This window comes from Podarcis erhardii (genome assembly GCF_964252035.2).
Source record: "Podarcis erhardii genome assembly, chromosome: 10".
In the NCBI taxonomy this organism is placed as follows: domain Eukaryota; kingdom Metazoa; phylum Chordata; class Lepidosauria; order Squamata; family Lacertidae; genus Podarcis; species Podarcis erhardii.
In genome coordinates, this window is record NC_138500.1 from 18143739 (window position 1) to 18156551 (window position 12813).

The window sequence follows — 12813 nt, forward strand, 5'->3', positions numbered from 1 at the left end:
GAGCTCACTGCACTGTTCCCCTGCCTTATAGACCTCTAATCTTTCACTAGTCCCAGAAGTTCAGACATGAATGCAGATATATAATCTGTCTTCTAGGACCAAATTGTTAGCCTATTTTTTTCTTCCTCATTCCTCAACAGTTCCCCATGGTTCTTCAGTGGCATTATCCAAAATCTCTCTCACACACCCCAATTTTAACAATATTTTTCAAGGGCCTTGCTGGTAGTGTAAGGCAGTGTTTCCCAACCTTGTGCCTCCAGCTGTTTTTGGACTACAATTCCCATCATCCCTTGCCACTGGTCTTGCTAGTCAGGGATGATGGGAGTTGTAGTTCAAAAACAGCTGGAGGCACAAGGTTGGGAAACACTGGTGTAAGGCACAGTTTCTGCTATTCCTTTGGTTGAGAAATCATAACCTGTGAGACAAGAAAGCTATTTTGTTTTGGATTTGTATGGATTGAGAAACTGCCCCATATGTAATTTGATCAACAGGTGTAACTGGCAAGACCTCCATTTTGCTCACAACTTCCTGCTGCTTGGTCATGGTGACAAGCAGGAGGAAATGGAAACAAAGTACTTCATGCCACAGGCAATAAGTATTACTCAGCACAGGAGGACACTACAGAAACTGTCTCCTTATGCCCTGCTTGCTGTTCAGACTGCTCCAGTCTGCTACTTTGATGATCTAGCTTGAATATATAACCAACCCGCCTTGTGGTGCATGCCCTGTGGCTCTCCTGAGCACTGATGTTCAACCTATGTTCAATTTTCTCACTGATTTAAATGGGTGCATACACAGCCATGGCCTTTGCTCCTCATTAGTGTTCTGTTCCACTTGGCCAGAAGAAAGAAAAATGGCTATCTGAAGACCACCTGGTCTTGTGGGAACATTCTTTGGCCAGCATACAAAGATGCCTCTTCAGGTTTCTGCAAGGACTTTTTCATGCTCACTGAAGGATATTTATGAAGCTTGGAGCTGAGCATGCAGTTAACGGAAACCTAATTGCTACGGCCCAGCCGGCACAACATCTGCAGAACAGTGTGCTTTACTTTGCTTCCCTTGTGACGGACCCCATGGAAGAAGTAGGAGGAGAAAGCAGCCCACCAAAAAGGGAGGTAGCTGATCAGTCTTCAGTTGTAAGCAACAGCAAAATAGCAAGATGCAGACAGTGCTAAGTTGAGATGAGGGGTTTAATGGTCAATTCTGATGAAATTTATATTCCTTGAAGAAATATTCATGAGAGCAGATGCATGAATTATACTGGAAAGCAATATAATATCCACATGTGTTTTCCCATGAATTTTCTCCTCTGCAGGAAAAATGTTAACCTTAAAGATGCCAAGGTTTACTGAAACTTTACCCAATATATACTTAATTCATGTTATTTGAGGAACAACAGCAATTCCAAAGTTTCCTTCTAAATGGGGAATCCCTTTCAAATAGGCCTGCAAAACCAAGCTAAGCTAGAATGATTTCTTCAGGATCTGATGATCTTCCCACTTCTTGATTTTTTAAAAAATAGCTTTGTACTACATGCTCACTGTTCTCACTGTTCTCAGTTATATTTCTCATGACCCCTAGGTATTTCCCATAGCCTGTGCCTTGCTCTGATAAAGCAGTTATTTAGCCTGACTGCTACTGTTTAACAGTCCCTAGAGTTTAAATTAGATATCCCCCCCCTAACTGGCCTTTTCTGTTCTCACAGCTCCTGCCTTATCCCTCAGTATTCATCTCCCCCACCCAATTCCCCAAGGGGAATGTGACTAGCTTGAACATTCCTTGTTCTGCACTTATGTTATGCCAAGGCAAGAGTTTCCTGAACAAGTGGGATCAACTAGTTTGCCTTGGCTTTTGTGAGAAGACTCCCTGCCAGGCAGACTGCTGGTGGGTGTGGTGGGAAACGAAGCTCCCAAACCATGCTAACAGCAAAGGGTTGTTTCCTTTAGTGCCCTAAGAAACTCTTCTGCTCTTCTACTAGATGTGCTGTGGAAGCACAGCCTGATGCTGTGGGAGGAAATAACATTTCCCCTTCTGAGTACATATTGTGCCCACATTCTCTTCCACTGCTGCAGAGCGAAGAATTTGATGCCAAATAATGAAGAAGTACATAACCAGGAAACAGTGCAGATCACCCCCCCAAAACACACACACCCCAATCTGATCTTACTCACCACTGTGTATACCAGGAGAGAACAGACCCCTTTGATTTCCTGTTAAGAGCTCAAAATTAGCACTTTTGGTGTGTGTGTGTGTGTGTGTGTGTGTGTGTGTACACTCACACCCAAGACATAGAACAAAGTTCTCTCTTTGAATAATTTAGTTCACATAAAATACCTGCAACCTTTTCTATTAAAATAAAGTATTGTTAAGATGCTATAACCATAATTCATGCTTTACTGTCAAGTCCATTTGGCCTTGACAGCATTTGTTTTCAGTAGGGTTGTGGCCTGCATAACAGTAGTTAGTTTTGACACTTTCTAGAGTTGATTCTGCATGAAAACACTTCTGTTACAGCCAGTGGGAGAGGGGAATATTTGTTGTTCAAGGGCAGACAATTCAGCTGAGATTCCAACGGGGTGCCCTAAACAACACTGTTGGCTTGTTTTGCTCAACATATCCTACTTGCAGAATTAAGAAAATAGAGGCCAAGGGGAAAAACTCTGTATTTGTGGAGTAAACCCAATGAGCATTATGAAATTTGGACTGAGAGAAGGAAGGAATTCCATTATTTCTTAAGAGTTACCAATCCCTTCCTCAAAGTCCCATTATTCCCAGCTTCACCAAGAAGTGAGGAAATTTATGCCAATGGGACGCGGGTGGTGCTGTGGGTTAAACCACAGAGCCTAGGGCTTGCCAATCAGAAGGTTGGCGGTTTGAATCCCTGCAACAGGATGAACTCCCGTTGCTTGGTCCCTGCTCCTGCCAGCCTAGCAGTTTGAAAGCACGAACTGCAAGTAGATAAATAGGTACTGCTGCGGCGGGAAGGTAAACGGCGTTTCCGTGGATAGCAGGAACAGGGCTACATGACAGGAGCTAGAGGGTTGTTGCTGAACAACTTCAAGCCTGGATAGGTTAGATGCTTGAAGAATGTTATCAGGCACTCAGGACTGGACTCTAGAGCAAATGCACAGTGCCTTTCTCTTTGCCACACCTTATTCTATTTGTGCTATTTGTTCATTGTATGGGTAATTTTCACACACAAAAATAACAATGTGGACCTTGTTCATAGTTTCAATTCATTTTGCAAATCAATTCCATTGCATCAAAGAGCTCATGACTTAACAAACAGAAAATCTGAAAAGGATTCTAATTCTCTCTTGGTAATTATTCATTAGAACGTAGGACAACAGTTAACTTGACTAAAGGAAAGCTCAAGGATGCCCATTAAATACACATCATGTGCAGCATAATCAACAGCTCATGTGAACACCAGACTCAACAAACAGAAACACAACATGGTGGCTTCATGCAGAGATAACTAGGCTAAGCTTTGAGACAGAAACCTAGATGGTCAGGGTAGAGAGAATAGGGAGTGTATTAGGAGATTAAGAAGTGTGTCACAGAAGCAGCTGGGGAGGGGGGCAGGGTTCTGTTAGATCTTACCATAGAGGAAGAGCATTGGGTATGTTCAGCTGGCTTTAAAGAAAGGCAGACAGAGATAAACTGTAATAAGTCTCCAGCGAAGAGGCCCAATAGGCTATGTCTTGGATAACACAGGAATAACAGAACACCACAGCAATGGAGGAGAGTAATGGGGAGGGGAAATAGGACGGCACAATAGAGAGACTATGCTGATTTTCTAGAATGTAATGGATCCAATTCAACCTGGGTGAAGGAAATTATGCCCCCCCCCCACTGCCAATGCAACAAAATGCACTTTCATACCAAATGTATGGAGGGTATGAATCTGCATCAGTTGGCTTATAGACCAATAGGGAAAAAAGTTGTGATCTACTGAGAAGAGGTCTGGTAGCTTCAGACTGCAAGTCTGGAATTATTTACTTGGAATAGTTCAGTAATATAAACAATACTACTCTAGAGTGAGTGGCACCATTTTTCTCCTCAGTATCCCACAGCTAGGATTGCAACTTTTTAAATTATTCTTTATTACTGAGTTCATATTCAGTACTGGTATTTCCAGTACTAAAAAGAGTTGGTTAACATCTTAAACCATGCTGCAACAAGAAAGTATACATTTAAACAGACTTTTAGGGAAACAATGGAAATGTCTTAAACAGACAGGCTAGTGACCAGCCCAAAGGTAGAATTGCTTCTACTTTGTCTTTTAGGCACTCCCATGGCCTCAGCCAGGTCTTTTCTGAACTAGTGCTTATTAAATATTTAAGACGCTAGGAATGGAACCTGAAGTTCTATGCATGCTGTTGAGTCTGGTTCTGCTTCAGAAACAGAGACAGAAATTTAACCAGATGTTTTTATAAGTCTGGCTGTACCGCGAGTCAATCCTTTGCATGCTTTAACCAAATGCTAAAACTGAAAGTAGACATTTATATATAGCAGCTGTTTTCTGCTGATGGAATGCTAATCCAATGCAGATACAGGGTGGTAAAAAAACAAATTAATTTTATCATACTACTTCCTGACCAGATCTCCATCAGCTCAATACTGGCTACTGACATTAACCAAGTAGTGAATTGCAGGGAAGCCACAAATGACATTTATGGCACCTGGTTTGTGGCTGATATGATCCATGTTTCAGCCACACTTGCAAAAGCACTATTCCAAATCCATTTTCCCTCAATTGCATTACAGCATATGCCATGCAAGGGCATTGGCTCTTGTGTTACTGGTGACTACATTCTGGAACTCTTACAGGCTGTTTATGCTATAAGGAAAACTTATAAGACTATTTCACACGTTTGCATTATGTACTATTTTAAACAGACATTGCACTTATGGTTAAAGCATACACCATACAAGTAAATTATTTCTACTTTTTTGAAAAGGGGAGGGGATGTGCTGAACTTTGAAAAAATTACCTCAATTAGTGATAGGTATCTGTTTCTTGGATTCTGCTTCTAGCAGCTTATGATTTCAGCAAAAGTTTTAAGATTATTAAAATATTGTTATAACACACTTTTTCATATCTTTTTCTCTTTCTGATATGTATGTCCTTTGACCATTATTGCTAATATTTTATTTAACTTTATTTTACAGAACTTCATAGCATTTATTGTGTGTGTGTGTGTGTGTGTTCTGAATTTCAGTATTTTCTTCTAGTTTCTAAAATTAAAAGGATGATGTAATACACTTTAGCAATACCATGCATAACTAGAAAAATATTGAAATTCAGAATATATGCCAGTCAGAAGTGTCTGGGAAATTCACAAGTAAGGCATGGTGATTGTAGCCATTCCTGCTGTTTGCCTCTAGCATCTGGTAGTAAAAAGTATATTGCCTCTGAAATTATCATTGCTAATTGCCATTGTTAAATTTATCCTCCATTAATTTGTCTGATCCTTTAAAAAACAAAACATTCATACCATTACCACCTCTTCAAATCCTTTTGTGCATCTTCCGTTTCTTCACATCTTTTTTGTGATGAGACAACAGTTGCAAATGTTTAGTTTCCTAAATGGGGATGCACCTCAGATCTCTATAAAGGCATTGTGATATTTGCTATTTTATTTGTAATATTAAGTTCATTACATTCATGTCAAGAAAGGGAGAACAAACCTTTCCATCTATCATATATTCATAATGCCTGAAGAATCAATCACACGAGTTCTTCTGTGTATGATCTGCAAAATGCACATCTCAAAGTTTTTCTGTATTATACAAGCAGTACAAAATTGTGTCCTCCCCGCAATGGGGCATGAATAGATAAAAGTAATATCTCAAAACTGTACCAGCCATCTTTTATAGTGAACAGAATGAATTTGTGAAAATTGTTAAGGATTTCTTAGCACTAATAAATACTGTACAGTAGTATAATATATTGAAAGGCTGCACATTGTGCATCTGCTGATGAGAGTGCTGAAGTTGGACTTATAAGTGAAAATACCTTCACTTGAGGTTCATGCTGACCAATATCCTTGCCTCTGACAGAACACAATATGACAGACATCAGTTCAAGTGTACAGGAGAAAAGTCAATGAGGCCATTTCCTGAAATGTTTGCAAACATAAACATATCTGATATTGTCAAGGCTGGAATTCAAGCACTGATCTCAGGAGACCCATTTGTCAAGCATAGTAATTTCCACCAATTAATTTGTAGGTTATTGCATTTTCTCCTGGTTGGAGATAAACACCATGGTCACCTAACCTTCAGCACCTACCACTGCTGCTGCAAATATATAATTTCAGTTCTCTGGTTAGAATCTCACTGTGGATCACATCCACACCATACATTCAAATTACATCACTCTCCCTCCCAAATTCTGGGAACTGCAGTTTATTAGAGTGCTAGGAATTGTAACTCTGTAGGATGTAAACCATAACTCCTAGGTTTTTATGGGGGGGGGGGGAGAGAGAGCATGTGCTTTTAATGTATGGTGTGGATGTGAAAAGCTTCAATCCAGAATAAAAACAATTGGAAACCCACCATCCCATTCTAGGTCCCAGCCTGATCCAGGACTTACTTTTTCTGGAAGTCAGTTATTAGAAAGTGGTATATAATTTGTACCTTATTTTATTGATTACCCCAGGACATAAGGTTTGATGGGAGGGTAGTTTCTCATCAGGCATACATATATCCAACAGGGTTTTGGGCTAAAAGGTATCTTGTTCCCTGTTTCAGTTCTGCTTCCTCTTGTTGCTTTCCTGGAGCCAGTTGACCATCAGTGTCTTGACTCTCTAGGTCTAATTATGATGCTACACTTGTAGAGGCCCTAATCATGATTATGTCTGGAGTTCTGATTATGTATCTAACAGTCAGTGCTGACACTATTGTAGCCATCTTATTTGTGCGAGCGGTGTATCATAGGAAGAGGGCACTCAGTGTTAAGTCACAGAAAAAGAATTATTAACCTATGGGACTTCTGCGTTTAGCTGTGCATTCAATACCACTTAAACAAGAAGTTACCTGCACAGGTAAACCAGCTGCAAAAACACCTGCCTTATGTCTTAAAATCTAATGCTGAGTCAGATTTTTGTGTCATATACTTGTTAAGAGCCGAACCCTGGTTCTGATCCCTCAAGGGCTATCATTTGCCTTTTATTTAACCATGGCACCACGAGTCAGCTGCCCGATTTTAATATGGAACAGGCCCTTTGGCAATGTTCTTATATCAACCATGCAAGTAAGGACAAAAACCCAACCCTAGATAAGTTCTAGATGAGAAGAACCAACAGAATAGGAACATTATATCAACATTCATTCTGTTTCCAAAATTCAAAGTTGAGTGTGGATCCTTATGTAGCCAAAAGATCCACAAGGCAGCATATGCCAGCAAGCATATAGATTGAGGTGATCTGGTTGATGTAGTATAGTGATGGAGTTTCAAAAAACTTTCTGACTCCTAAGTAATAAGTAATATGTAATAAGAGGAGAGGTCCTTATGCAGATTAGAAATTGGTTAAGTTGTAGGGAACAGAGAATAATAAATGGATAGTTCTCTGAATAGAAAGATGTAGAAGATGTTCTCTGAGGATCTGTACTGGGACATGTGCTTTTTAACTTGTGCATAAATGATCTAGAGTTAAGAGTGAGCAGACCTGATGCTAAAAAATTATTCAGGGTCGTTCAAACAAAAAGAGATTATGAAGAGCTCCCAAAAGACCTTTCCAAACTGAGCGAATAGGAGGCAAAATGACAAATGCAATTCAATGTAAACAAGTGTAAAGTGATGCATGGCAGCACAAAATAAATATTAATTCCACATATATGCCCATGGGATCTGAACTGGTGGTGACTGACCAGGAATGAGACCTTGGCATCCAAGTGGATAGCTTGATGAAGAGGTTGACCCAATGTGTGGCAACTGTGAAAAAGGGAAACTCCATGCCAGGGATCATTAGGAAGAGAATTCAGAATTAAACTGCTAATATCCTAAGGTCATTATACATATCTATGATGCAATCCCATTTGGAATTTTGTGTACAGTAGTGGTCTCCTCACCAAAAAAGGATACTATAGAGTTGGAGAAAGTTCAGCAATGGGCAACCAATATGATCAAGGGGATGGAGAACTCCCTATGAGGAAAGGTTGCAGCATTTGAGACTTCTAGTTCAGAGAAAAGGTGAGTAAGAGGTGACATGATGGAAGTTTTTAAAATTATGCATGGCATGGAGAGAGTGGATAGAGAAATGTTTTTTCTCCATTTCTCATAATACCAGAACTCATGAACATCCAGTGAAGCTGAATATTGGAAGATTCATGCAGTGCATAGTTAAACTATGGAACTCGCTACCACAGGAGGTAGTGTTGAGCACCAACTTGTATAGCTTTAAAGGGAGACTAGACAAATCCAAGAAGGATAAGATTACCAGTGGTTACTAGCTATGATGCCTGTGCTCTGCCTCCATGGTTGGAAGCTTCCATGGATGGAAGCAGTAATCAGTTGCTAGAAACCACAGGAGGGGAGGGTGCTCTTGTGCTCAGCTTCTGCTTATGGGTTGGCCATGGGGGAGAAAATAATGCTGGCCTAGATGGGCCATTGGCTTGATCCAATGTTCTTAATTCAAGTCTGATAATTGGATGTGAACCTGTGCCTTGCAATTTCAACAAAAAGATACACCAGAATCAAAATGGCTTAAATCAATATCTCCGTGTAAATGGTATATATTTGCAGTATTAGTCAAGTTTACTGGACGGATCTTGACTGTGAATTGCTATTTATAGAGGAAGAAGAGCAGAATCCGTACAGTTAAGGGAGGAGGTAGAGAAAAATAAACAAATAAAGGCCAAGAAATAAAACACAATAAAAAATGGCACGAAAGATGAATAACAGCAAACATACCAGTATAAATGCTCAAGGAATCAAATGTGCCCACTGCACTGTGAATGCAAGTCTGTCAATAGTTCACCATTTAAATTTGACATGAGGACTGGCCTTGACAGACAACCAATTCCAGGGGGTTATATTTGCAGTAAGCTTTTAAAATGTTATTTCTGTCATTAGCAATGCCTAATTAAACCCTTTTTATTAGAACAGATCGTTCTCTAGTTATAGCAGACAATGTAGTATGTAATAGGTTGGTCATATGTACAAGAGCTCCAGTCTAACTGTATATGTATGCAACAGCCTGGATTAGGATTCTACCAACAGCCCTGATCTCGGAAGAGGAGAAGGGATGAATCCTGTGCCTCGTTTCCCCTTTTTGTTCTGATTGGCAGTGATGATCTGACCAGGTCCATGTGTATATAACAGTCCTCTGGATGACATGTTGTAGTTGTCAGGGGCTGTTTGCTAAGTACTTTTTTCCATGCACAGGTCCTCATTGAGGTAGGGGTGTGTGGATTCCACATATTATACAAACATCAAAACACTCATAAAATAACATTTCTCATGCTATTTTGACCATGAATACATATATACCTATACACACAATTAGGTTTGAAACAATACACTCTATGAGTGGTATTCAACTAACATAGAGGACACCCATTGAAATTAATAAACATGGCTGCACTAGGTCCATTAATTTCAGTGGGTCTACTCTGAGTACAGGTTTGTTGAATGCCATCCTATGTTTATTTCTATGCATTTTAGGAAGCTGCACAATAAAAATAGGTGCCAGAATTCACCATGAAGTTGTTACAGTAAGTAGCCAGGCAACTCAGGGCAGCCCTGAACAGATGCCAGTTTGACAACAGCTGTGTTCACAACCCACAGAAGCAGTAAACACTATGGTAATCTCTCTCTAGCTGGTTTGGGGGTCTCCCCTGGTTCTGGTGCAGGTCAAATAAGTGTGCCTCCTGTTCTCTTAGATTCAGGCAGATGGCTAGGGCAGCTCAAAAGGGCCCTTGTGTAAACGCACGTGCATGCAATGGCAGAAGCCTGGCTGGAAAGCCCACTGCTGCTACACAGGAGACAGATTGAAGAAAAGGAAATATGAATTGGCCACGCCCTGTAGCTTGACGAATCATGACTAGAAGCAGCTAGGAGCTAGGTGGAGTCTTAGATCTAAAACAAAGTATAGACTCGCACATGCTGGCCAGCTTCTGTTTGACTTGAAATGTTTGTTTTGGGCTCTCAGAAGCACGTAAAGGGAAGAAACAGCGCCAGCCCACAATGGTGCCCACCTGAGAGGTGCTGGAACTGTGTTCAGGCGTGCTCCAGCTGAAAAAAAGCACTGCACATAGGAATATTGCTAAGTAGTTTAGCAGTTGTTGTTTTTAAAACTTCCTAAAATTCACAGAAATGGACAGAGTGAATGGTTTCAAACATCATTTGAGTATATGAACTAGCGCAGTGTTTCCCAACCTTGTGCCTCCAGCTGTTTTTGGACTACAATTCCCATCATCCCTTGCCACTGGTCTTGCTAGTCAGGGATGATGGGAGTTGTAGTTCAAAAACAGCTGGAGGCACAAGGTTGGGAAACACTGAACTAGCACATATTTACAGTGAATCTTACCATTCCAAGTGCTGGCAATTATAATGAAAAGTCAAATACTTTAATTTGTTTATGCAAATGATTTCCAACAATGTCACATACTGATTTTAAGGGCTAGTCCACCCATGAAGCAGAGTGAGGCAACTGCCTCAGGCAGGAGCCACAGTGGGAGCAAATCCAGCCTCACAGGAATGCATCGCCACCTGCTGTTGCTTCTGTGGTGGCAGTGACAGCTGTGGTGTATTCCTTGGCAGCTGGTCCTGCTGCCTCCTCAGCAGCCCTCTGCCTCAATTCTGCCTCCACTGTGGCCACTCAGCAAATAGGCACTGCTGGTCTTCTCCCATCCCTAGGGAGGAAATGGCAGGGGCTGCCTTCTGGGCTCTCCTGGGCTCCACCTGTGACAGCCTTTACTTCCCACATCAACCATTAGGTTGATTTAATCCCCTGACACTGTTTGCAATGTAGATCTTCACTTACTACTTACAACTTGGGGTGGTGGTGGCATTTTTGAGGTTTGCCTCAGGTACCAAAATGTCCTGGGCCATCCCTGTTGATTTGGGTTATTCCTCCCCTAAGGTGGGGAGGAAGAAGCAGCCGAGATACATTCCAGACATCGTGATATATCAGCATGTACCAGTATTTAGCTGCTGATAAATGACAATGTTGATATTGCCCAGCCATTGATATTGCAATCCTTGGATTGCAGAGTTATGGTGTTGAGAGATATGTCCATTTCTTGACATGTGGTCAGGAACCAGTATTTGGTGATGGGAAGAGTGTAGCAGGACTTTAGCTTATTGGAAGATAGTGCTTTTACTTCAAGTAGCTATCTTCCATTGTTTAAGAATTTAAGCCTACTATCTTAATTGACCTGGTAATTATTTCTTAATAGTTGGGAAGGTTTTTGAGGGCAGCATGGACATAGCACAGCAGTATTAGTGGAATATAATACCCCCTTTATGTAGTAATACTTAACTCTGATATCTGCACAGAATTTCCTAGAAAGAATCTTCCTTCCTTCCTTCCTTCCTTCCTTCCTTCCTTCCTTCCTTTCTTTCTTTCTTTCTTTCTTTCTTTCTTTCTTTCTTGTACAATAGCTTTGTAAACCAGCATTTTGGTTTCCATGTGAATGTCCCAGTTCTCAACACTCTGCACTTCAATCGGGAGAAAGCCACACCCGCAGAGCTCAGGCGATGCAGGATTTCAGCATCAATGTTGGCCCTTGTGGAAAGATAACTGTCTAGGTAGGAGAAGTGATTGACATTTTCCAACGATACACCATTGAGTTGGATTTGTGGTGCTGCAAAGGGGTTGTTTTGTACTTGTTGGTTCAGCACTTTGGTTTTTTGGATCATCCTAAATATCTTTGCAGACGCTTACAAAAAGCTTGGCCTATCACTCAACAGAAAGAATCACATATTACAAGCAGTAATTAAATCATTCATACCTTGAGTTTTGATGAGGTGAAAAGATCTCTTGAGACCATAGTAGAAAATTCACTTAAGGAAAAATCATGATTAGGAATTATTACTAAAGAGATGGAAATAAAATAGCAGGTATCACAATGCCATTATAGAAACCTTATTATATTTCCACTTAAGAATACAATGTGCTGCTCTGGTCACCCCATTTCAACAAACATATCTAGGCAGGCTGGAATGGAGTGGAGAGATATGACAAGTGATTGAAGATATAGTCATGCTTCTTTCTGAAATTACTAGACTCCAGAGTCCTCTAGTTCAGTTTTCTGGCAATAGGTTAAAAACAGAGAAAACCACATAGTTAATTAATGATGATGATTGTTCATCATAAAACAATGACCTTTAGTTTATATAGCTTCAGAAGAGGATTAGATAAATTCATGGAGGACTGGTAAATTCATAGCCATTATAATTGCTTATACGTACTATCCATGTGCATGGCATATGACAAAAAATGTATTTGACAAATCCTTGGCCTAAGGGGCTTAAAATCTGAAAACAGATACAAGAGAAACAACAGTGTGAGAGGAGGGAAACAGAAGTAAAACTAACAGGAAAAGTATATGCCATTCTTTCAATTATACATACTTCAGCTTAATTATAATAGTATATGGAGAGTAAGGGGTTGCTTCAGATAAAAAATTAATTTGATGAGCGACCTGAAGGAAATATGGGGGGAGATATAATAGAGGGCTTCTGGGAGGCAGTTCCAGGCATAAGGGGCATATGGGACAAAGGGTGGATTGATTTCAGAGAAGAGCATGCTGGATGGATGGAAGTGTACCAAGGTGAGACAATGAAAGACTAGCTGAAAT

At 40.5% G+C, this 12813-nt stretch overlaps 1 protein-coding gene and 1 long non-coding RNA gene across 19 annotated transcripts in view; one reads left to right on the plus strand and one right to left on the minus strand.

Moving 5' to 3' along the window:
• Positions 1–12813, plus strand: part of LOC309352025 — a 123865-nt gene that overhangs the window by 55355 nt on the left and 55697 nt on the right. The window lies entirely within an intron of this gene.
• CACNA1C (calcium voltage-gated channel subunit alpha1 C) overlaps positions 1–12813 on the minus strand; it is a gene marked incomplete at its 5' end in the record, with an annotated part of 484372 nt that overhangs the window by 44929 nt on the left and 426630 nt on the right. For all 8 annotated transcript variants that reach the window (XM_081879585.1, XM_081879587.1, XM_081879586.1 and 5 more), the window contains one exon: positions 3604–3636. In XM_081879585.1, coding sequence (XP_081735711.1) covers positions 3604–3636 — 33 coding nt within the window. The remainder of the gene's footprint in view (positions 1–3603; positions 3637–12813) is intronic.